Source organism: Heterocephalus glaber, unplaced genomic scaffold, assembly GCF_053883595.1.
Source record: "Heterocephalus glaber isolate CG9 unplaced genomic scaffold, H.glaber_assembly_v1.0 deba00000071, whole genome shotgun sequence".
Classification (NCBI taxonomy): Eukaryota; Metazoa; Chordata; class Mammalia; order Rodentia; family Bathyergidae; genus Heterocephalus; species Heterocephalus glaber.
In genome coordinates this window covers 1,224,490-1,249,409 of record NW_028258137.1, presented here as the reverse complement: position 1 = coordinate 1,249,409, position 24,920 = coordinate 1,224,490, and the positions used below count along the sequence as shown (strand labels likewise).

The following is a 24,920-nucleotide window of genomic DNA, read 5'->3' as shown; positions in this document are numbered from 1 at the left end:
AGACAAGCAAACCTGCAGACAGAGGGTTAGGCAGAAGTGATGAGGCATGGTTCGCATGAAAATTCGAATCACGGAGTGTGAACAGTCTCTGAGGCCTGCCCAGACTCGGAGCTTGGGACACCTGTAAATGTGGTGCACCACACGTGTCTCATCCATAGTGAGCCTGAGGTTCAGATTTTCCCCTTATCAAAAATATGAGCCTTGTGAAGTGTGTCAGCATGTCGCCACACTCCTGTGGATAGCCTGGGACAGGCCAGTGTGCCCCAGTGGGCAGGCCAGGGCGGGACTCTTAACGCTCGGCGCTTCCCTGGGAGGCTGGGCCAGTGAGATGGTGGGGTCTTCAGCCTCCTGGCAGCAGAACCCAGCTGCCGGGGATGAAGAGGACGTGAGCAGGTTCCTTCGGAGGGCCTGGAGGGCTAGCCTGAGTGCAGTCCTGTTAGCTCGCGGGCCCGCCACTGGACACCCCTGTCTGCACTGCAGGCTGGGAGGTGCAGTCTGGGTGTGCTCGGGATACAAGGAAGCGGTTATCGTAAAGAGTTGTATGCCTCTTTCGTAGTACTTCACATGATTTTCCCGGATGTTTCTGGTTTGTATTTTCTTTCCTAGTAGGTTGCAAATGGTCTTGGAAAGTTATTTCACACTATTTTTCTAATGCTTCTCAGTATATAATATACAGGTTGGATCGATTCAGCACTTGACATGTTGTATGAGTTTTCTCTCTCTTTTTTTTTTTTTTTTTGGTACCGGGGATCAAACTCAGGACCTTGCGCTTGCAAGGCAGGCGGCGGCACCATTGAGCTAAATCCCCAGCCCTGTATGAGTTTTCTATTGCTCAAATGATCAAAAAGTTAAAAGACTTAGTCAAGAAAGAATAAGATACTCCTATAATCCTAGAAACATAGCTGCATGTATCTTCTTCCAGATTTTTCTTGTTTTCATTTAAAACAAAACTCCTCTGGTTTTGCATGCTGTGTGTTGTACTTACTTGTCTGAAGGTAAGTGGGGCTGTCTCTTTAATCAGGCCTCTCTTTTCAGTAGTTTGTGATGGCGTACAGTGAACAGTGGGGTGATGATGGTTTGTTCTGTACAAGGGGACTGAGTTACTTCCTGTTTGTGCACATTCGGCCTTCCTGCCTCTTCCTACCAGAAGTGCCACAGTGAACATACTCATGCGTGTGCATGTGTTGGACATGTATTCTTGCATACTGACGTTCACTCCTGTTAAAAAGTGGTTACAGGTCGGGGATTTAGCTCAGTGGTTCTGCCGCTTCCCCTGCAAGTGCAAGGACCCGAGTTCGATCCCCGGTACCAAAAAAGAAAAGTGGTTACACCCACTAACAGAGAAGGCTGTCCATGCATTCCGGGGGTTGCAGAGGAAGCTGTCGAGCAGAGGCCCGCCCTTGCCTCCAGGAGACCACTGTGTGAACGTTAGTGTCGGGCATTTCAGGTGAGAAGATGAGAAGAAAAACCAATACTCTTGTAAAATGAAAAACATTTATAGTGTGAAGTTAGGAAAAATGACTATAAAATGCCATCTATGTTGTAAATGTGTAAATTTTTAAAGATTGACGAGGGCTGGGGAAAGGGGCGGGGAGTGTCACAGAGGAGTAGAAACATGGATTGTTTTTTTTGCGGTTGTGGGGGGGCTACCGGAGATCGAACTCAGGTCCTTGCGCTTGCAAGGCAAGTGGCAGAACCACTGAACTACATTCCCAGCCCCATGTGGATTGTTTTTTTTTGTTGTTTCTTTGTTTGTTTTTGGTACTGGGGATTGAACTTGGGACCTTGCGCTTGCGCTACAGGTGCTGGAACCACTGAGCTAAGTCCCTGACCCGAAACGTGGATTGTGATGGGCGGCTGTGGATGGTTTCGGGATTTGAGTCTGGTTGTCTTCAGTGGTGTTTGTAGTGGATTTGGGGTGGGAGGAAGGAGTGGGTGGCAGGCCTTGAGTCGGGTTTCGGTTGCACCTGGGGCAGGCTGGGGGCCAGCAGGGCTGGGGGCGGGGGGGTGGGCTCCGCGCAGCAGCTTGTGCAGTGGAGCCGGTCTGGATTTCTCACCGTGAGCCAGTGTGATGTGCAGAGTGCATGGGGTGGCACAGTGGGATTACAGAAGACAGACTTGATCCGAAAGTGGGGAGAAGCTGAGAGCGGTGGTACACGTGTGTGATCCCAGCACTTGGGAGGTTGAGGCAGGAGGATCACTGTGGGTTCACAACCAGCCTGGGCTAAAAAACCAAAAATCAATCAATCAATCAGTCAGTCAAGTTGGGGAGAAAAGGTGTTAGCATGCTGACATTCAAACAGGCACTCACAAGAGCATCGAATGGGGAGCCTGGAGTTTGGTGTCGTGATAGACCTGGTGGCACATTAGGAAAATAGCTGGCATCTCATTTTTTTAGGGATTAAGGAGGGCTTCTACTTTTTGCCTGTGATTTTAACTTTAAACTTAATGTAAACTATGAACTAGGCTGTGTCATTTCTCATTTAACTGATCATGTTTACTATCTTTATATTAGAAGTCTATGGAACTTCCCATGTGTAATTATTTGTCTCTCTCATTGATTTTCAGTTGTTTTGGAGAACCATGTGGTAACAGATGAAGACGAACCTGCTTTAAAGCGCCAGAGACTAGAAATCAATTGCCAGGATCCGTCCATAAAGGTGAGCATAAGATCGTGTTTATGTGTACTGTACCTGAGTTTTCTCCCATAAGCTGGAAGGCCTGAAGCAGTTGAAGTTTATTCTCTCCTAGCTCCTGAGGCCAGAGGTCCAGAGGCAAGGAGTGAACAAGGCCACTGTCCTCTGGAGGCCGCAGGTGAGAGCCCTTCTTGGCCTCTCAGGTCCTGGTGGCTCCAGGTGTTCTCAGCCACATCCGGATTGAGTGCAGGCCCACCCTAATCCAGGCCAGGTGCCCTCACCACACCTGCAGGGACTCTTCTGGTCCCCACCCTGGCTTCTGGGAGTCCCCAGCCTCCCCACTGTAGGAGACCTGAGGGCATTTTCCTCCAAAGGACAAGGAATTAGCATGGTCAGGTCGCTCCCCGTCCTCCTTGGGCCAGAGGCTGCCTCGGGTGGACAGAAGTGAACAGTCACTGGCTGTCACTCGGGTGTCAGATTGCTGCTTGCCTGCCCTCTGAGCACCTGGACCCTGAAGTTTGCTAGGTCGGTAAATTGTCTTTAGATCTTGGAATTTGCTTGTTTGGTTCCAGTGCCTGCAGAGTAAGAGGTAATAGCAGCACAGGAGAGGTGTTTTTGAGACCAGTGCGAATGGAGCTGTCACTTTTAATACCCCGTCTGTTCATCCCGGACACTGGTTAGAAATGTCCCGTTTGTTTTGTTAGCAAGGAGAAGGCAGTGTAAGCTTAAGTGGACGATTTAACAGTATGATCACATTTTAAAATAAAATGGGGTTATAATAGTGTCACGAAAGACACATTCGTAGTGAACAACATGGAGACATAGAAAGTAGAGAGAAAAGTGGTGGCTTCAGCTCTGGTGACACCATGGACAGGCTGGGGCTGGGCCACACCCGCAGGTGCGTGGCATGGCAGTGAGCAGGTCCGAGCTGTTCGTGGTCACCGCCGCCTGAGAGAGGCTCATTTAGAAATACCACCTCCGCTCTTTCTTCACGTTGCTCTGTTCCCCAGGTTGCTTTATTATAGGTAAGGGTGATTTTCACCCAAAGCCCAGGCAGAATCCTTTCTGACTCAGATTACTGTACTTCTGCTATGTTGAAAGAATTCAGGAGGCGGATGTGCTGTCTTCCGATGTGGAAGGTCATGGGGCTGCTTGGCCTCACCTCAGAGATCAGCCACAGCCAGGGCTCCAGGGAATCTGCCTCCCGTGCCATCGACATGGCCTGTGCAGCTCGGCCATGGCTCAGGGTGGTGGCAGTGGGGCTGGGTGGCCCTCGTGCCTGTTGGTAGTTTCTGCACACTGCTCCGGCGCTGTGCTCCAGGGAGGGTGCAGGTAACTAGTTTCGTAGCCCCCCTTACAGTAGCACACCCAAGGTGACTCTTGTCAGGTGACTCTCATCACTGAGGTGCTGCTCCTGACAGCTGCGCACCTGGGGCGTTAGGCAGAGTGTGTGGGTTCTCCGGGGCAGCCTGCTGGCAGTGCTCTGCACATGGGCAGCCAGGTTTGATGCCAGGTATGTGGTGGGCGAATGCTGCTGCTGCAGTTCTCATGGCATGCGATCCCCTCGGCCTGGATGGGAGACGCACCCTGACTGGTGCACTGGCCGCCACTGGCTCTGAGGTCCCCGTCTCTGCTTCCTGAGCCCACCTCCTGGCTTCTGACATGTCCACGCAGCCTCTTCTCCCCAGTCATGGCAGGAGAGGGGAGGGGAGAGGCAGCGCACAAGTCCTGGAGAGTCTGCATACCTTCAGGTGCTGACATGGGCCGGGTGCCTGCCTTACAGCCACAAGGATCGCCTGCTGTCCCACCTGCCACCCCCAGGCAGCAGCAGGCTTGGTGTTGGGACTGCTCCTCCAGAGTAGATTCTTTTGCTTGTCTTTTGGTGGGTCGTGCGGGCTTTATTCATTTTTTCTTTTTTTTGGTACCGGGGATCGAACTCAGGTCCTTGTGCTTGCACAGCAGGCGGCGAAACCACTGAGCTAAATCCCCAGCACAGGGCTTTATTCATTTAATTAAAAAAAAAAAATCAGTCCGTATGTACAAAACAAGCTGATTTTTTTCAAGGGTTATAAGGACTTTAGAACGATTAAAGTTATAGCATGGATTACATGGAACTACCTTTTCCCAGAAGTGACTAAGTGAACAGTTGTGCCCCAAGGAAGCTGTCACAAGTACACAGTAAGGGGACAGCAGGTCCAGCTGCTCACTGCTCACTCACTGTGTCTGAATTTGGGTAGAGAAGCGAATTACCCAGGGGTGCACGGGTTAGAGAATCCATTTCCACTGCTGCCCAGATTCACCTACAGTGTTACTGCGTCACAGCCAAACCCTGACAACGAATTGCAAAACTCAGGGTGAGGACAGTCACAGTGTAGACCTTGGGATGCCCCGGGGGGTTCCGTCCCTGGAGTTGTCTCGGGCACCTCAGTGCCCCAGGGTGGAACCCCAGGAAGTCACAAGACCTCAGTACCAGGGACTAGGCCACCGCCTGCACCCTCAGCTCAGTGTGGCAAGGCCCTCGTTGTTCTTCCTGGAGATTCCCTTTGGATGAGTGTGAGGCCCATCTGCCCTTGTGACCCGGGGAGGCCTACGTGATTTAGTGTGAGCCCCACCTGTCCCCGATTGGGGAGGGGAAGCCCCTCCTGCCTGGCTGTGTGCTTAATCCCTTCTTGGGTTGGAGCCCTGTGCAGTGCTGCCTACCCAAGCGGCTCCCGTGGCCTGGACCCAGCGGTGACCAGACGGGGCTGCTCCTCCTGCCTGCCACTAGGTGGCAAGCTTGTTACTCAGAGCTTGCCCAGGGCTGCTGGACTGCAGAGCCAGGCCAGCCTGCTGGATGCTCGTTGCTTCTGGGGAGCAGGCATGGTGCACATATGCAGGGCATGTGGTCTTTGGATTGTTCGGATGTTAGTTGTAGTCTGGTTTTATTGTGAGAAGGATTTCCTAGCTTAGGTGTGGATTCACTGGTAGTTTTATAACCTGTCAAAGACTGCAGAGGTGTTTATGCTGTGGACCCAAGCACAGCTGGACTGGCTACCCACAGGGAGGTGACCTGGGGTACTATGCACGTTCCCACCTTCCACGAGTGTGTTTGTTGCTCACATGCTTCTGGTTGTAAGCAGGTTGCTGGTTGTGGTGCAGGACTGTTCTGCTGGGCAGATACACTGAGGTCAGGGAGGCGCTGCATGGTCGGGCGGCTTGGAAGGGTCCCCAGTGTTCAGGAGGTCCTTTCTGAAGCTTGTCTCTGTCTCCCTTCCAGTCTTTCCTGTACTCCATTAACCAGACGATATGCTTACGGTTGGATAGCATTGAGGCCAAGCTGCAGGCTCTGGAGGCGACGTGTAAGTCCCTGGAGGAGAAGCTGGACCTGGTCACCAACAAGCAGCACAGCCCCATCCAGGTCCCCATGGTGGCGGGCTCCCCGCTTGGCGCCACCCAGACCTGCAACAAAGTGCGATGGTAAGGGCAGCAGCAGGGCTCCGGGAGGCCACTGTGGAAAGGCGCTTGGGTCCTCGCCCAGCCTTGCTGTCACTCACGCTGCCGTCGGCACTGGGTGCTGATTTCAGTGCGACCAGAACTGAACAGGGCTCTGCCTGGAGTCACCTGAGCTGAGCCCCCTTTCCTCTTCGGTAGAAGCCAGACTGCCCCTTGCCTGTGCACCTTGCCACTGGGTCTTTGCAGATAGCCATTTGCTTCTGTGCTTTTTCTAACCCTATCTGGCTGGTCTTTAGATATTTTTCTCCCAATGTGATGTTTATAAATTTCACTGGAACCTACCAAACTTTCCACTCAAATCTATAGCTTTTATGGTATCTATTTAAAACAATACTTAAAGTCTCCTCTTAGAGATTATCTGCAATGTAGTTGATGTACCGTTTGAGCTGAAGCTTTATGAACAGTTTAGTTGGACTGGAAAGATGTTCCAGAAGGTTTTTGACCATTTCTGTACCCCGTAGACCAGGGGTGGTGAACCTATGGCACGCGTGCCGCAGCAGTCACGCAGAGCCCTCTGTCAGGCCACCAGCCAGGTCACCCCAGCAGCTGAGCGTGGACGGGATAACGGTTGTTTTTTCTAAAGTAAAACCTCAGCATTCAGGTTTAATCCCAGTGTTGGCACTTTGTGATAGATAAGTGGGTTGCAGTTTGGGTAGTTGGTCTCTAGAAGGTTTGTCATCACTGCCATAGGCCAAGGCAGCCTGTCTTAAGACATACTTGGGCAGTGACTACGAGTCCTGTGGCATTTTATCCTTTCCCACAACTGGCTATGAAGAAGTCACATTTGTGGCAGGGGCTTAAAATGTGCCTTTGTATTTGATGCACTTATTGAAGGCTGTCTCCTGAGGGTCGGACGGCAGTGGGAGTAACAGCAAGCCTGGGGGCCTGCCGAGCCCTTGCTGCCAGCATTTGTGGTGGCTGCTGGGTACCACCCAGCGCCTGTGTTCTGCAGGCCAGCTCAGTGTGAGGCACTTTGTGGACTTGAAGCGGACCTGGGAAGGGGAGGAAGGGCTCCCTGGGCTGGTTAGTTGTGGCATGTCCTGACTGTCACAGTGGCCACCCCTCCTGCTTTGCCTGAGATTGCTCCTGATGCCACCTGCTGTGCTGGCATGTCACGTGCATCCTCAGCTCCCACCAGGGCCCTGGTGTTCAAGCCCACCTGGCCCCCGCCCGCCCCTCCTGCAGGGGTGGAGCAATCCCAGCATCTCAGCTCCCAGAGGCTGTGGGGTGGTACCTGTGGCTCCCATGAGACAGGCCACACCCCTCTGCTCTGTGTCGCGCGGCTCCCACCTGTTTGCTGTGCAGGCACTTGCACTGCTCTCTGCTTAAGCTCTGTTAGGCTCCCGAACCAGTTGACCCAGTGCCTCTTTTGAAAAGAGCAATTTTGTTTTGAATGCCTGCTTACCCTACAACGCAATGGTTAGAAGTATGATTTACAACTTAAAAACTAGAGCATTCTGGCCATAATGCAGGGAGAAGGAAGAGGGCAGTGGGGTATCACGAAGTAGCATATATTCCCACCTGCGAGTGGCCAGCAGAGCTCTGTGCCCCGCCTCACATGTGGTGTCCTGGTGCAGCTTGTCACCTTTACACTTGGGGTGCAGACGCTGGCTGCTGGTGGAATAGTACAGAACGGGAGCAGTTCTTGATGAGGTTTTGAAGAAAGCAGAGCATAATTTTTCTACACTGATGCAATAGTTGCGTTCCTGGAAAGTCCAAGTCATTAGAACTGCGCTGAAGTTTTTTGTTGTGTGAACGTTGAGTGGACTGAGATTGCGGGTTTCAAGGTAGAAAGCCGGTGCTCTGCTCAGATAAATGCTTGGGAAGGCTTCCTGTTAGGCAAGGAGGGGTGTCGGCCTCCTCGGCCAGTGCTCAGCAGACTCCGGCGGTGTCTCTTACCACGTCCCACCCTGAAGCACCGGCACTGAGCGCTCCTGTTCACAGGCTGGAAGAGGCTGATGACCCCCTCCTGCGCTGAGAGCCCTGCGTGCCCGGAGGACAGCTTCCTCGGTCGCTGGTCACTGGTGTGCTTGCATTTGGACAGGCCATCCTCCTGCTGGGGAAAGCTCAGAGCCAGAGGAGAGGACTTGAGGGCCCTTGGTGTGAAATTCCATCTGCAGGGGAGTGTGGGTCTCTGGGCATCACGGTCACCCTGCTGGACACCTGGCCCAGTCACAGAGCCGATTGCAGCACCACCTTCCTCATCTTCAAAAAAAGATACGGAGGTGACTTGGGTCCGCTCTGCTGCTTTGGTGCCATTCCGGTGGGGACCATGCCCATGCTCGCTGGAGAGCTGCTGTCTGGAAACTTCAGGGAGGAGTGGAGGTTAAGAGCATCATCCCAGGATAGCGGTGAAATACAGTGTGCTTAAAGTAGAAAGTCACTCATGTAGACATACGAGTGAATGGGAACTGTATCTAAAAGGTGGGCCGTGGAGCATAGAATAGTCTTCACAGACAACTGAAAACTGGGTAGCATTCTGAGTGGTTAGATAGTTCTACGAGGTGTTTGGAGCCTCAGATATTTAGAATAAAGGAAGTATGTAAGTCAGGGATTCTCTTACATCCAAGTAATGTGCTCTTAAAAAATAACTTGCAGTTCCTTGGGCTCACTGCTCACTTGCTGTGAGGAGTTTGTGGGGAGGTCTGAGTGTGGTCTCCTGGGCTGGAGGTGGACGTTGCCCGGGCCTTCCGTGGTGAGGAGCCCTGCAGAGCGCACAGGAGCTGCCTGAGTGGGGCCCTGGCCTCTGCTCTGGAGGCAGCAGCAGCAGCAGGACGTACCTGCTCGCTGAGGCCCATGCTCTGCACTGGCCGGGGCTTCTGACTCGAGCTGGCCTGGCCTGGTCTGCACTGCCAGCACGAGTCCCTTGTTCCTTTTACTCCTCTGAACACAGGAGGCAGTGGGTCCTGCCAACCAGAGTTGGCATTTTAGATCCAGATTTTCAGATTCTGCACCTGAATGAGATTCTTTAAATACATTCAAGAAGAAAAGCAAAGAAAGCCTGTGTTCTCTGAAGCTGGAGTCCACTCCCTGCAATGAAATGTTGGTGAGATGGCCTGGATGGGGTTCCGCCCAGCAGCAGTGTTGGAAACGGACTTCGGGTCTCTCGGGTAGGTGCTTTCTTTCTTCCCGAAAGTGTGCCGTAAACGTAGACTTGGGTAGTGGTGAGTCTAGGGCAGTGCCGTGGGCTTGAACTTTAAAGAGGATTGGGAGCGTGGGAGTATGGGACCAAGAATGAGTTAAGTCCTCTCTGTCGTGCTGGTGGCTGAATTTATCTTACTTCCTAGAGGACCTCTTGTTTTGAATTTGATGGATTTTCCAGGAAAGACTTTTGTTTTGTTTTGTTTTGTTTGTTGTTTTTTTGGGCACTCACGGCTTCTTGGTAGAAACATCTCTGAGCACCGGGGGTCCTAGCTGTGGTGCCCCAGGTTAGCTGTTCCACTTTGGGGCCATCGGTATTCTCAGTCAGAGATCCGGCATTTCATAGGCTTCAGAATGTGCCGGACTCCAGGGAGGCCGCTTAAATTGTGGAGAAATAGTTTGGCCTGAGCCATGTCAGGCTTGTTTAACGCTCTCATAGCTGGTTTTGGATCTCAGTTGCTTCCATTGGATTGTGGTTTCTCTTCTGGACCAGTCTGCAGTCCTTTGCACAGCCTCACCCTTTGGATGGCCTCGTGGCTATGCCCTGTGTGTGTCAGGGCTGAGCCCTGTGCAGAGGAAGCAGACGGATCGAGCAGTGTGCCTAGGGAACCGTTGACGTCATCTGTGGTGGAGAGATACAGCCTGCTGGCCCGAGCTGGCAGCGACCTGATCAGGGTCTAAACTGGAGTCCTGCCCAGGGGTGCGTCCCCAGGATGTTGCTGCCAGCTGTGCTGCTCCACTCACTCAGGGAGTGGGCTCCCGACTTGTGAGCGTGGCATGCCTCTCCAGGCGTGCACATTTTAATTTGTCAGCACTGTTCCGCCGTCTTTGGAGCACAGCTCCCATGGGCATTCATCACGCTGATCTTGTAGACATGCTGTGCTTATAGAGGCTGTCACACCTGGGTGCAGCTGTAAGCTTCAGTCTCCGGTGTCCCTCATCATTTCTCCATCTGCTTCAGTCTTTTTAAGTGCTTGTGGTGAACCCAGGGCCTCACACGTGCTAGGGAGACACTCTACCCTGACCTACATCCCTAGCCCCCAAATTCACTTATTTAGTAGCTGTCCTATAGCATTAAAAAAATGTACCTGTGTTGTCTTCTAATAGTTTTATTTCTTTCTGTTGGATTTCTGTACTTTTTCCCCAGTGCACCTCGCTGGCCTCACCTCAGTGTTTGGTCTCCTTTGAGGCATTTGCTCACTCCTGATCTATGGGCTAGGCCTCCAGTCTTTCAGTAGCAAGAGCGAGCCAGCTCTGTGTTCTCTAGGAAGCTCTTTCTCTGTCCAGCTCAGTTCTTTTCCATTCCATGTTCTGTGAGGTTTTGCTGTCAGCAGGTGTTGTGTTTCCCCTATATCGTAGTATTCTCATAGTGTCTTTTTTTGTTTTTTGAGATAGGGTTACACTAGTAGCCCAGGCTGGCCTTAAACTTGTGATCTTCCTGCCTTAGCCTCCTGAGTCCTGGAATTATAGGCCTGGCCCCACACCCGGCCCATAGTGTCTTCTAAGTGTCTTTAGGTCCACATGGCGTTTAGGCTGTAGGTCCTATAGGCCCCACTGGTCTGTGACAGTGTCTCAAGTTTTCCTTGTTTTGGATGACCTGACAGTTGTGGTCTGGATGTCTGGCTGTTGGGATTTGTCTCATGCTGTCCTCGTGGGTAGAGAGGCTTGTGGGTTGGGGATGGAGCTCCAGAGGTGATGGGCCGCCCTCTTGAGCATCGGTTGCAGCTCCTAGGAGAGAAGAGGCAGCGCACACTAAGAAGCTGGCTCTTCTGGTCTGGGCCTCCAGGGAAGGGACTGGAGGTGCTGCGGGTGTGCGCTGTGGCTCTTGGGCTGGTTGGCGCTGGAAGCTTTTCTCCTGTGGCCCCTTTTTGAAGTTTGTTACTCTGGGTGCTTTCCCTTTCTCTGGTGCAGTTGGCTGTTTGGGAGGGTGGTTTTATATGATACTTTGCTTATCTCATTAGATATCGAAAAGAAAAATTTAATGTAACTTGTTTTTACCCTAAGGTAAGAGTCCCGGTTTTTATGAATTTTGAATTTTTAACTTGCAAGCAGTAGGGACCATTTAGAGCAAGATTCGCCCATGTTTGGTTAGTCGGGGTAACACGGTGGCAGGAGAGGCATTAGGCTGTGAGCCGATGCAGTGGCGGTGCCTCTTGCTTGTGCCCACAGAGCACCGTGATTGCGGCCCCACAGCAGCCGGGGGGCTCTCTTGCCCAGTGTCCTCTGTCATCTGTGGCTTTGGGGTCAGAAGGGAGACCCTGAGTCTCCCTCTTCCTGGAGAAGGCCCGCCCACCTTGTGCCTCACCGGCCTGAGCGTGGCCTTCCTTTCTGGGTGCAGTGCAGTGATGGGCAGTGCCAGGACTGTGCCATGAAGGACAGGCATGGGGCCGGCCTTCCCGCCGCAGTGGCGCTGGTGGACTTCAGATGCCTGCCGTGTTGTTCATCTGCTTTCCCTCCTTTCCCTGCTGGGGCTGAGACTGGCAGGCGGGTCCTGGCTTTGCAGGGACAGGTGGGGCACAGCTGTGTTTCCCCTGTGAGTGTGAAAGCAGGATGCGAGGTGTGGGTGATGAGCAAAGGGCAGGGCTGGGGCGCAGTGCAGGGGTCGAGAGCTGGACCAGCATAGGCGAGGCCCTGGTGCTACCCAGCAGTGCAAAACAAGAAGGAGCACACATGCTCACAGCTTTGAGACAGAACTGCCTGGAGTTCGGCAGAGCAGAGGCCACTTTATGAGCCTAGCTTGGAAATGTCTGCACGCCTGCTCTGAAAGGTGAATGTCGCCTGTTTGAAATCCATCAAGGTGAGCAGTCAGACACACACACCCTGAGAGGCCAGCAGCTGACAAGGGGTTCCACAGGGAGGCCCTCGAGAGCACCTGGCTTCCATGGCAGCCAGGTCCCCGGCTCCCGTAGGAGACCGCCCAGCATGCCTCCTCTCTAGGGCATGGGGATAAATAGTGAGCCTCCACTGGGCTGAGCCCTCAGGGACTCTGTGAGGTCTGGGGATTGGTGGCATCGCTGCAAGTCCTGCCCGAGTGCCGCTGGGCCCAGCCTCTTGGTGTGTACCTGCACACCCAGGAAGCCCACAGGATTTCAGGTCCCCTTCAGCTCAGTGTCTTCTGGATTCAGATTCACCTTCTGTCTGTTGGGCGTATGTCCCTAGGCCTTTGTTCTGGTCACAATTCTCAGTCATTTTTCTTTCGGCCTGACGACAAGAGTATCCAGCCTTCAACTCTAGCAGGAGCTGATTTTTTAATTCACTCACACCTGAGGCCAGAAGGCTCCAACTGTGTCCTCAGCACTTGGGATGCACCCTTGGACAACACAGACAGAAGGACCCTTGTCTAGGGGAGACAGTGTAAAGCAAAACATAATAAGACACTTGATGGAGGAGAAGAGTGGGTGGAAGTCGTAAGAGAGAATGTTAGATTAGAAGTGCGAAGCCACGGAGAACAGTTAGCTGGCTGATGGAACAGACCAGAGAGCCCAGGGTTAGCCCCTTAGGGATTTACCGTGCCCAGCTGACCTTTGCAGAAGCAGTGAGGCGAGGAGGCACGGCTCTTAGTAGATGGCTCAGGTGCAGCCATACCCCACAGGAAAGCAAGAAAGGGAGCCTTGATGGAACCCACTTTGTATGGAGTTAACTTGGAAGGGACCACGGATCTAGAGGTGAAAGTACAGCACTGAGATGAAAACCCAGAAGGTCTATGGGGCCAGAGCGAGGCAAAACCTTCTTAGACGTGATGTATGGATAGAAAGACAGACTCAGATGGGGAGAAGACATTTGCCAGCGCACAGCCAATGGAAAGACGAGGACTCTCAAACCCAGCAGTCTGCCTGGAACCCGGGCAGATCATAAGCTAGCTATATCCCGAGGGAGGAGCTCTGGTGCTGAACAGTGGTGCCAGCTGCTTGGCATCCGAGCCACTGTGGCATGCTGCTCAGAACTCCAGGGAGACCTGAGTGCTCTGTCCCAGCCCTAGATAAGAAGTGGCCCCAGCTCCAGCACCGATGTGGGCAAGAATATGGAGACACTGGAGATCTCCACACTGGTGGGACAGGAAGCGACCCCTGGCCTTTATCTCAGGGAAGTGGACAGATCTGTACCTGGATGCTAGCAGCAGCTGTATTTGTAGTGTCCGAGACCCGTGAGGTGCCCTTGGATGGGTGGGTGGCGAGACAAACCCGTGCCCCATGCTGGAGAAGCAGTACTGATTTGATGTGCACTACCATGCAGCTTCTAGGGCATCTTGTAGGAGGCACAGAGCCAACCTGGAAGGTTCGTGTTCTCCAAGGTCAAAGTGTGCGGGTGGAGAACAGGGTGGTAAAAGGGCAGGGCTGGGTGTGGTGGCTGGAGGAAGCTCCTCTGGGTGATGGGGCAGTTCTGCCTCTGGGGGTGGCAGCTGCCCAGACCTGTGTGTGGGACCCATGCCCAGGACCACGCACATGCACACACTGTCCATGCACGCAGGCAGGAGGTGGTGAGATCCACACAACGCTGGCAGGCTCCTCCGGGGTATTGCTTTGTGCTGTTGCTGTGGAGGCGCAGGGCACAGGGTTTCACCGCCTGGGGAGGGTTCGCAGGACGTGCCGTACTGTTCTGTGATTATTTTAAAACAGGAGTCAGGGTTCAATCAGAGGACCAGTTAGAGGGCTGTATGCCTGTGTGCATGTGTGTGCACACATGTGTGCTGTATATGCTCTGTGTGAGAGAGAGTGAGCACTAGCCCTGTGAGGTGTCTTTTAAGGAACTGATGTACACAGTGGTGAGGTGTGGAGGGCAGGTGGAATCTGGGGCAGGGGCTGGAGGGGAGGCACAGCAGGCTGCACCCTGCAAGAGAGAGTCCTTAGGAGGCTGGGCCTCCTCTCAGGTGCCCTGCAGAGGCCAGGCTCCCCTCGGAGGCTTAGGTGGACCAGTGAGGACTTTCGGTTCCTCCTGCAGAGTCCCTGTTCGGCAGCACCCAGGTCAGTGCCCCAGCCCCGGGGCTTGGTAGTGCAGCTCAGCCACCCCAGAAAGTAACACGTGAAAATGAGAAGATGCTCAGCGGCTTGTAGTCTCGAAGGCCTGTGACAGAGAGTATCAGTGTGCTTATCTTTTCTTCTCCTGCCTTCCTGAAAATGCGTCCAGAGACATTCGCGTGCGTGCATGTGCATCTACATTTAGTTATTCACTTCTGCCACTTAATAGTATTGTGGTCCTTTTTCTGTATCGATTCTTACAGAACTTACTCATCTTTCTTTTTTCTTTTTTTATTGGCAGGGCTGAGAATGGAACCCAGGCCTTGCGCATGCTAGGCAAGGGTTCCACCTCTGAGCCACATTTCCATTCCAACTACTTCATTCTTTTTTCAAGTGATATGAAGTTCCATAATTTTTGAAAAACTGTTCTTTGGTAAATTTGAGGTTGATAGAATTGGGTGAATCCCAAACTCATATAGCCTATGTTAGTCTCCTAATTTGCATATATGAGAAGTGTGATTTTGGAGCCTGGCCCCGATTACAGTAACCAAGTCAGAAGTCACCTGGGTTACTTTAGATACCTGGTCTGCAGATGATTTGTCACGGTTTGGTGGGTTACTTTAGGTGTCACCAAAGAACAGGTTGAACGATGGAGAAAGCAATACCTTTGACATGTGTTTGATCACACTTTTATTCTGGAAAGTCAGCTGTGGTCACTATTGACTGGGCAGGTGCAGTTCTTGTACCTGGTGGGGCAGTTGCAGGGATGCGGTGCTATACCAGGCTGGATTTTTCACGTGTGCAAGTCACAGAAAAGCAGGTCCCCCCCGCCCCGTCCCCCTGTCGTCCCCCCCCCTCCCCCGAGCAGGAGGGGTGCTCTCTTCTCAGGTAAAACAAGTTTGTTTCAAGTACTGGTTCCTTTTGCCCCACCTCTCACAGCAAAGCATACTCTAGGAATTTCTTGTGACCATAAATGCTGAGGGCTAAACACATGACTGATTGAAAACTGAATGAGCAGTGCTTGCCAGTCAGCTGCCTTGGCCCTGCCTGTTACACAAACTGGTGCTTCCGCTGGGACTCCAGCTGTACTCCTGGGAACAAAGCCTCGGGGGCTGTGGTGTGGTCTCCGCACTTGCTAGGATGCCGCCGCTCTTTCCAGAGTGCTGACTGTGGGGTGGCGCCAGCACAAGCAGTCCGAGCCCTTGCACAGGGGCTGAGGGCCAAGGAAGCTGGTTTTCAAACAGACCTGCCCCTGCAGATGTCACCTCGGGTTGCCTTAGCCTGCTCCTCACAACTAGATATCCTCCGCTCAGCTTTCCCACCCAAGGCAGTTGCAGGAACTGAGAGTACCAGCCATTGGAACTTCAGCTCTCTGCTAAAGAACCCTGGTCCGCTAGCCTCGGATTATGTGATTCTTCCCAGGGACCAGCTCCCTGGGTGCAGGCAACTGGGAGTGAACTGACTGTATTGCATGACTCTGACAATGAATGTTGCTGTCCTAAGGTCTTCTTTTTCTTGTGATTCTTTTGTTCTATAGCGTCGTCCCCCAGACTACAGTAATTCTCAACAATGATCGGCAGAACGCCATTGTAGCCAAGATGGAAGACCCCTTGAGCAACAGGGCACCGGATTCCCTGGAAAATATCATTAGCAAGTCAGTAGCCATGCACCTCCCCACCTTCCCCTGCCACTGTAATGAGAATGAGTCCTGTCCCGAGCCAGAGCACAGCGCAAGCACGTGGTCCACCTCTCTGGTCGCAGGGTTGACGCTGGCGGGCACTGCCATAGCTCTGTGAGCTCTGGGAGGGCACAGTGCTTGGAGGGGCGGGGCGAGGCCCAGAGAGCGCAAGTGGCCAAGGGGATGGCTGTGCTGAGCCAATGTGTGACGCAGGAGATGGCAGTGTACTTTCACAGTGCCCAGCGGTCAGTCATGTCTGTCTGTGCCCATAGCAGCATGTCAGGTCATAGGCACCCTCTGCAGGCTTGCTACAGGACTTAAGCATGCTGAGTTCATGGCTCTTTTCATACACCTTTTCTTTTGGGGTATGTTGGACGGACCTTTGGTCAGAAATGTGTACTGGGGAGGCTGCTGCAGGCGGCCCTGCTCAGCATCTGGGCTGCATGTTCCCTGTGGGGCTTTGCTCTCTCTGTTTTACCATCTGTGTCTTTGTAAGTCCTGTTGTGCCTTTTTCTCCATCTCTTCTGCAGACTCTTGCTCCTCTAGCTTTGTCCAGGTTTCTCATCGTCTTAGTCCAGTTCTCCAGGTGGCAGCAGCAGTCTCGGTCCCGATCTGTGGGTGGCAGGGAGCTGGAGGGTCCCCGAGGCTGGCCAGCTGCCAGGGGGAGGATGTGCCTGCCGTGGGGCGGTGCTGAGGTCAAGGTCAGTCCCAGAGCGCAGGGGCCAGCGCAGGGTGGCATCCTGTGTGGGCGGAGTCCAGAAGCACCCTGAGGCACCCTCCCGGGGCGGCCAGGCGTGGAGCGCCTGTGGGACTCTGCTGACGGGCCCTGGTGCTTCCTTCCCTCTCAGGGTACTTCCCACGCTGAGGGTCGCTCAGAACTCAGGTCACGGTCTCCAAACAGCCCTGTCCCCTGCTCACTCTGCAGCTGGCCGTGTGGTCCTTCTCTGCCAGCGGGACTTTGCTGCTGCGGGTCAGGGCCCCTGCTCCAAGGGTAGCTCCCGGGGGATTCCTGGGATTCTTGACGGGGCTGGGAAGCCCACTCCGTGGTGTGTCTGTGGGAATCATTGGAGTGCGATTGCATTTTTGGAGGCTGACTCACCTCTCGGGTGTCTGGCAGGATGGAAGGAGTGATCCAGGCTCTGGGCGCCCCCTCATGTAGTCTTTCCCGCAGCGGCCCTCCCAGCAGCTGCTCGAGTCAGCACTTTGCAGGCCAGGCTCCGGAGTCAGGGAGCAGCATGCTAGGCTGGGGCACAGAGAGTTACTGTGGGGTTTCTCTGGGATGTAAATATTTTCTTTAAATGTTTGTTTTCTTTTATACCGTTTCTTCCAGCCCCAGACTCTTTCTGCATTAAATTGCTGTCGGTCTCTGTAGACAGAGCTGTGTGGGGAGGCCCACTGGTCCCTGGTCCGCGCCCAGGCAGAGGTGGGGTCAGGCCCAGGCCCAGGACTGTTGTGAGTGAGGCAGGGCTGGCCACGCTGTGTCCCTGTCACTCTCACAGCAGGGGCTGTGTGCTTTTTCCCCTCAGTGCTGTGCCTGGACGTCGGCAGAACACCATTGTGGTGAAGGTGCCGGGTCAAGACGACAGCCACAACGAAGACGGGGAGAGCGGGTCGGAGGCCAGCGACTCGGTGTCCAACTGTGGCCAGCCCGGGAGCCAGAGCATCGGGAGTAACGTCACGCTCATCACCCTGAACTCGGAAGGTGTGTGCCCAGCGCAGCCCGGGCCGCAGCTGTGTTCTCACTCTCGGGGGAAGGATGTAATCCAGCATTTAAGAAAGGGGCAGCACAGCATGAACGTGTGAAGAGAAGGTCGAAACAACGTGAAGTCTCTGTGACCCTTCAGGGGGCACGGCCTTCTGGGTCTTCTCCGTGGCAGCGTGCACACTCCGTGGCTTTATAGTTCACTTTCCCTCGATAGAGTAGAAATCTCTCCACATTGACACAGGTTTACATGCCTATTTTCAGACCCACTTCTTTCTTTCTTTTTTTTTTTTTTTATGGTACTGGGGATTGAATCCAGAGCATTCACACTGAGCTAAATCCCCAGCCCTTTTTAATTTCTTTATTTTGAGCCAGGGTCTTGCTAAGTTGCCCAAGTTGGGCTTGAATGTGTGATCCTCCTGCCTCAGCTTCCCAGAATTCTAGGATTATAGGTATACACCACCTGTAATCTAGTTTTACTTCTCTTAACTGTCCTGGGTGCTTTCTGATGGTGGCAGCCGGGACATTTCACCATTGCACTCCAAGCAGGGTTATGGCTTCTGGCAACGGGTCTTTGCCTCCCTCACATGAATATCTGAATGCAGATTCTGCCCAGAGGGCGCCCACTGGGCTTAGAGAGTGCCGTGTGCCTAAGCCCCATGAGTGTCTCCCAGCAGGGCTCTGCAGGAGAGGTGGGTGTGGCTGGGGTGGCGTCTGCCTGTCTTCCCGGGCCTCCTTTGGGGCTTCCTGGGCACCCTGAGGTGGAGAAAGCCCTTCTTTCCCGAGGGGTCTGAGGTGCCCCCTTGCCTCTCCCTCAGCCTGTGGTCGCCCCAGTGTGCCTTCCAAAGACCTCGTGCCACCTGGGGCCCTTGTGCATCCTTGGTGACTGCTGTAGATAACATGGAGAAAAAGGAGAGAACTCAGATTAGGCTTTGTGTCTCAGAGTTCTGAAGCTCTCGTCTTATTGACTAGTAAGACCGTGTGAGGTTTTTCTCCTTCCACATCTGATTTGTTGCTTTTTCCTGTAAACAGTACAGCAGTAGACTTTTTTTCCTGAGCAGAGATTTTCCTGTGAGAGGCTTGTTATTGTATCTCAGACACTGGCAGCGGTGTGTTTCAGAGATGGCTTGCACCTCTGCTATAAATGCTTGAGAGACAGAAGTGGCAGCAACCTTTTAGAAACAAAATGGAGATCTATTCTATTTACCGTAAAGTTGACCCTTTGACAGCACACATTCCTGTGGTTGCTCAAATCTGGGTCTCAAGGGTCCCGAAGGGCCAGCCAGTGGCACTGCTGGGAGGTAGCTTAACCTCTAGCAGGGGGCCTGTGCACATCACCCGACTCCAGCCATCCGGACTCTCCAGTTTTAGCTTTTGCTTCCTGGCCGCACAGCATGGAAGTCTCTGCCGCAGGTGCTGTGTTGCCACAGGGCCAGAGCCCCAGGGCCAAGTGAACATGGACTTAGGCCTCTGAAACTGAGCTGTGAACCAGAATCAACTTCTCCGTAGGAGTCAATTTATCTCACCTATTTGTTGTAGTAACAGAAAGCTGTCACAGTGGCCTTTAGTACATTTACAGGATGCATAATCAGCATCTGTACACAATTCATGGAGAAGAAGCCCCACCGCTGACCAGCCCAAGGCCCTTTGAACTGCCAGTCTGCTCTGCCCCAGGGATGCACGCATTGCGGACCTCCACATAAGCGAGTTGTGTGCTTGTAGAGAGTGCTGGTGCTCCCTCCCTCTCACGGCCGTGTGGTAGTCCACTGTAGGGCAGAGGCTGCACTCTGTGTACCTCCCATCCGTTGATGGCATTTGTACTCTTTTTCACCTCTTGGCTGTTGTAGAGCACAGAGCTGTGAATGTTGGTGTGCTGGGTTTTGTGCATGGATGATTTTGAGGTCAGGGCAGCTGATTCTTTGACACTGGTTTTGAGGAGAAGAAGGGGAAGAAGGGTGCTTCTGATTCCCCCTCCCCTCATGGAAATGGAGCAAGGTCACATTGCAGCACGGTAGAGAGGACCCAATGTGCTTCTGCCTTTTCCTGTGGATTTCGCGAGGACACCCACAGGGGCTGCTCACCACTAAGGCCTGATGTTCATTTGGTGTGAGCTAGGCTGGCGGATGAACAAAGTACTTGGTATTAGGGAGTCTGGGAATCTCACAAAAATAAGAGTTTCTCGTTTAAAATTTTGTTCATCGTGTGACCAGTGTGAAATATATTCCTCTGGGAAAACAGCACATTGGAGCCAAAATGGATTTAGGAAGAGGAATCACGTTTGGGGTTTACTTGGTGTTATTAACACCATAAGGAGGAAGTCCAGGTTTTCTTTGTATCTGAGTAGGAGATGCTGTTCTGTGTGAGACATACTGCTGCTGTTGCTGCTTCTTCAAATTTTCTGGTGCTAGGCCCTGAACCCGGGGGTCTGGGCACTGAGCTCTATCTCTAGCCCTTTTTAAATTTTGACACAGGGTCTTGCCAAATCACTAAGTTACCTAGCCTGGGCTTGAACTTGCAATCCTCTACCTCAGCTGCATACTTCTTTAGCAGAGGCTTCTAGCAGAATTTTGTGACCATGCTGAAAGCTGATTGTTTCCACCATGGTGACTTTGATATGGATACAGTGTGGGGTTAGGATTGGGTGGACTGGAGACATTTTTCTAATTTAAGATTTTACTTCATTTTGAAGAATAGTTCCTAATTCAGAACCATCCTGTTTTCTCGCCCATTCCGAGAAAACCTCTGTGGTGCCTCTGCCTCGCTGACCTGGGCAGTGTGCACCCCACAGTACACTGCTGTGAAGGGGACTGGCACAGGGGTCTGGGGAAGACTGCAGTCAGATGGTGCCATCTCTACATGATCGCTGGCTGTGAGTGCCGGAGAAACAGGCGTTACTCTGGGCCCAGAGAGCGGTGTCTGCCCACGCTCTGCGCTTGCTGGGGCACAGTGGCCGTCCCACCCGGTCCTCCCCAGCTAGCGCCGCTGCTCGGCAGGAGGCCATTAGAGAAGCATCGGGCCCAGCGAACTCTGGCAATGGGCTTGTCTTTGTGTTTAGTCTTCCTGGTCCCTGATAAGAGCCAGGATCTGCAAGTGGACAGATTGTTCTTGCCTTCTTCGGTAAGTATTTGAGTGCTTGAAATCTTAGAGGACCACAGATTTCCAAGTGATTTTTAAGAATTCCACATGCTGTTTTATATTAGACATTAGTCCACTTATGATACCACCATGTTTTATGCTAGTTTTTACTTGGGCTGTTGCATTTGTTGGTGATGTGAACGCTGTTCGAATGAGAAGGAACATAACCTCTTTCTGTCTGTTCCCGCGCCTGTCCTCAGGTGTTGGACCCCTGAGTGTAAAAGAGTGATTGTCCAAAGCTCTGGCCCCCCCAACAATCCAGTTACAGCTGAAGTGCAGTCTTTCCCTGGTACAACTAAGCTCTTAGGCTTTATATGTGGGATTAGTCAAGTCTTGCAGGGATTATTAAATGCCCACAGAGCAGTAATTTAAACCCTTTATTATAACTGTGACTAAATCCCTTAATTAATGATCCCATTCTTGGTGCATTTTAGCTACTTTATTTCTGTAACTCAGCCAACCTCTTAGCCCTTACCCACTGAGGTGGGAGGCAGGCCAGGGCAGGGTCTGAGTCCTGCTTGAAACTTTGACCTTGGTTTGATCTTTTGGCATCGTCGTGACTAAACGAGGCTTTAGAGGTGACTTAACCAGGGAGCGCAGGGCTGATTGATGGCAGATGCTTGTTTGCTTGGACCCTGCTTATGGAGTGACCACATGGGCCAGGGTGGCAGAGTCCTTTTACTAGTGATTAGTTTTTTCACTGTAGTGGTAAAGTCTTTATAATACAGTTGTTGATCTGAAACTGCCTAGTCTAAAACAAAAACATTAAAAACAGCAAAGCAAAGGTAGCTCATATACCCCCCAAAAGCATTTGAAAAAAAGGTGAAATGTGCTATTCTAAATTGACATTTCTGTAGCTTATGGTTTGTGGAGAGTCAGTGATGTGGATTTCTACAACGCTCATGTTCTGTGTCACATAATTATAAAATTGCACCACGGCATCTCCCTGGCACTCAACGCTGTCCTCCGGTGTGCAACCTGCACTCAGATCTGACGTCTTTCTCTTCTGGTCTAATCTTCCGAGCTACGTTTCCCCCCGTAGTGTGTGAGGTGTCTGCTCGTTCACACATGCACGAAGGTCGTGCGGAAGCAAGGCGTGTGACGTCACAGCAGCCCAGCTTTGGGGGGCTGGGGTGGACCTTTGTTCTCACCTGAACTGTGGGGTCCTAGAGAACTCAGCGCAGGACGTTTTTGCGGACCTAGCAGCACGAGTTACACAGAGGACTCAGTGTCTTCCTTGGTAGAGTGAATGCATTATTTGTTGTTATTAGTCCATGTGCTGGTGGGGGACGTAGTTTGGACTGTGCTGTGTGTGTAATAATACAGCCCAAAGGCAGCCTTTGGTTATTTTGTAAATGTATTCTGAGTGCTGTTTACTTGTTGAACCACTTTTCTCTGTTTATGCAGTGTGTTGCTATTGGGATTGGTAAGCAGTGTGGACAGGCTTTTACAAAGCCGGGGTGAAAACTACTTTTTTTTTTTTTTTAAAACTACTTTTTGATACCAGTGGAAAATACTACCAGGGAATCATGTATGAGCATGGATCTGTTCTTCAGACTGGCCTGGAGGTGGCGAGGCCGGCCTTGAGGCCCTGACCTGACTGGAAGTTTGCTGTGTTTTGGAACTGACACCATGAGCCATCTTAGAACAGCCCGGAAGCCCTCAACAGGTCGAAGTCTTGTCTTCTTTTAGTTTGTTCACCGTCCTCTGGCTGGAGACAGCAGTGTGTCCCGAGTGACTCCCACCACTTTGAGGTCCTGGGACAGTCGGGCAGCTTAGGAACCCCTCAAATGACAGCCGCTCTCGATGAGGGGTGTGTAGAGGCCTGGCCCGTGACAGACACTGGTGCATCTGGGCCTCAGGCGCTTGGCTTATCTGAGGTGCTTGTGGGGCTCACATCGCCACGGTGATCAGCCGAGTTCCCGGGGCGCACGGTTAGGGCCAGCTGGCAGCCTTCGGGACTGCCCCTTCTGCCGTCTGCTTGCACTGTGGAGTGAGAGTATTTGTTGTCAGCTGTGCTGCAGGTGCTTAGCAGGTGTGTCCTTGCTGCACACAATGACTCCGTGGTGGGAATGGGGTTGTCCTGGAGACGGACTGGACTCAGCGGACTTGGGTGGTCCGGCGCTGGAAGGAGGTGCCTTCTTGGTGTGGGGCTGTTCTTCCTTTTCTCTTCCTCCTTTGCGGGGCCTGACAGCTCTTCATTGACCTTTGGCTTGGCCTGGGCAGTGGTTGCATTCTTGTCTCAGTGCTTTCATCTGTCCATTTTGTTTTCCTGGAATCTAAAATAGACTCTCAAAGCAACTACTTGCATTCTGAACTGTGGTAGTGGCAAGAAAATTCAAATTACTGCTGAGAGTTTTTCTTTTTGGTACCGGGGATCGAGCGAGGCAGGCGGTGGAACCACTGAGCCAAATCCCCGGCCCTGAGTGTTTTTCATTTTAATAGATTTTTCAGAAGTGACAATTTCCCTAAAGATTAAATGATTGAGTAGAAAGCAAGTTGGGGTTTTTTTTTTTGTACTTTTAAAATAAAACTAAGGGCCGGGGATTTAGCTCAGTGGTTTCGCCACCTGCTGCTCAAGGGCAAGGACCCGAGTTCGATCCCCAGTACCAAAAAATAAAAAATAAAAAATAAAATAAAACTACTAGAAGCCAGGTGTGGTTGGCACATGCCTGTAATCTAGCACTCAAGAGGCTGAGGCAGGAGGATCGCTGTGAGTTCAAAGCCAGCCTGAACTACATAATGAGACCATTTCAAAACAACAACAGCAATAACAACAACAGCAGCAGCAGCAGCAGCAAAACTGAAAACAACTAGAATTTATTGTTTCGATGCACAATCAGATCAAGACATTTTAGTGAAATAAATACATTCTTCCCAAATTGCCTCGATGCACAGGTGCGTCTTGTTTCCCAGTGGAAGACATGATTGTTATGGCGAGCAGTGGGGCTCCAGGCTGGCCTGCGTGGCCCCACACCCAGGTCTGAGTCCAGCGAAGCACTGACGGTGGAGCAGGAGCTGAGGAGCCAGTGCAGCTGCTATTCCTGTGGTCAGGACGCGTGCCTGGCCGTGTGGGCGTCTTCCCTTCCTATGCAAAGATTCCCAGTCATCTTTTCTTTTTTCCTAATAGGGAAATTTGAACATAGAGAAAGTTGAATAATCCAGCACTTTATTAGGAAGCAGGTGTGAACGATGCTTCCGACTCAGTACAAAGTACAGAGCAGGTGTCGTCCAGCCAGGGAGGGCTGTTGGGGAAGGCTCTGGAAAGGCCGAGTTGCCCTGTTCTCAGCAGCAGGGCTTGAGCTCTTGCTTCTGGGTTAGGCACTGCCTCTTACTTTCGCTGCGACCAGGATGGGAGTCTTGGTTTCTGCAGGGCTCCTGCATGGCCTCCCCTGCCTGTGTTAGGAGCTCAGGCCTGCGGCTGGGATTTGTTTTTCTTTGTGTTGTGGTAGTATTGGGGAGAGAACCCAGGACCTCCTGCATTACAGCCAAGCGCTCCACCACTGAGCTACATCCCTAGCCACGCCATCTCTGTTTCTTAATCTTTTTTGAGGGGCCAGGGATGTAGCTCAGTGGTTCCGCCGCCTGCCTCGCAAGCACAAGGACCCGAGTTCAATCCCCAGTACCAAAAACAAAAAAACAAAACAATCTTTTTTGAGACAGTGTCTCAGTAAGTTGCTCAGTCTGGTCTACAACTCGCCGTCCTCCTGCCTCAGCCTCTTCAGTAGCTGGGCTTATAAGTGTGCAGCACCACGCTTAGAGAGGATGCGGAGGAGGAAGGTGGGGATGCATTGCTGACAGGTGTGGGTGGGAGCATGGCTGTGGTTAACACATACTGACGTGCAAGTGGGGACTTAGAGAATGGGGCTTGGAGTTCCTGGAAGCACCAACTTTTTCACAGCTGAGACAGAAACCACTGAGAGCACAGGGTCAGTTGACTCAGGCCAGGAGGAAGCAGACTGCAATGGAAGCAGCAGAGAGGGAGACTCAGTCTTAGAGGGACGAGGACAAAGGAGGCTCAGGGTGGCTTGGTGTTTGGCCTTGTTGCCTTGGTGACCTGAGCACAGGAGGCAGCTGGCTTTGGGGTGCAGGTGCACCCAGTGTCCTTTGAACTGAAGGTAGCTCTCCAGCAGGACATGTTCGGGGCAGCCGCAGTGGCGGCATGGGGGTGCCTGTGCCTC

At 52.5% G+C, this 24,920-nt stretch overlaps 1 protein-coding gene across 13 annotated transcripts in view; it reads left to right on the top strand.

The window, feature by feature from the left end:
- The window catches only part of Banp (BTG3 associated nuclear protein), an 81,713-nt gene that overhangs the window by 19,979 nt on the left and 36,814 nt on the right, over positions 1 to 24,920 (top strand). For 5 of the 13 annotated variants that reach the window (XR_015445659.1, XM_013071446.3, XM_087196564.1 and 2 more), the window contains exons 3-7: positions 2,569 to 2,660; positions 2,752 to 2,814; positions 5,893 to 6,092; positions 15,762 to 15,878; positions 17,429 to 17,604. Coding sequence is in view for 12 of the 13 variants with exons in the window: in XM_013071446.3 (XP_012926900.1) it covers positions 2,569 to 2,660; positions 2,752 to 2,814; positions 5,893 to 6,092; positions 15,762 to 15,878; positions 17,429 to 17,604 (648 nt within the window). In the remaining variant the exon portion in view is untranslated. Of the gene's footprint in view, positions 1 to 2,568; positions 2,661 to 2,751; positions 2,815 to 5,892; positions 6,093 to 8,131; positions 9,239 to 15,761; positions 15,879 to 17,428; positions 17,605 to 24,920 lie in introns of those variants that run through there. The other 8 variants (XM_004842696.3, XM_013071448.3, XM_087196602.1 and 5 more) reach the window with 4 other exon arrangements.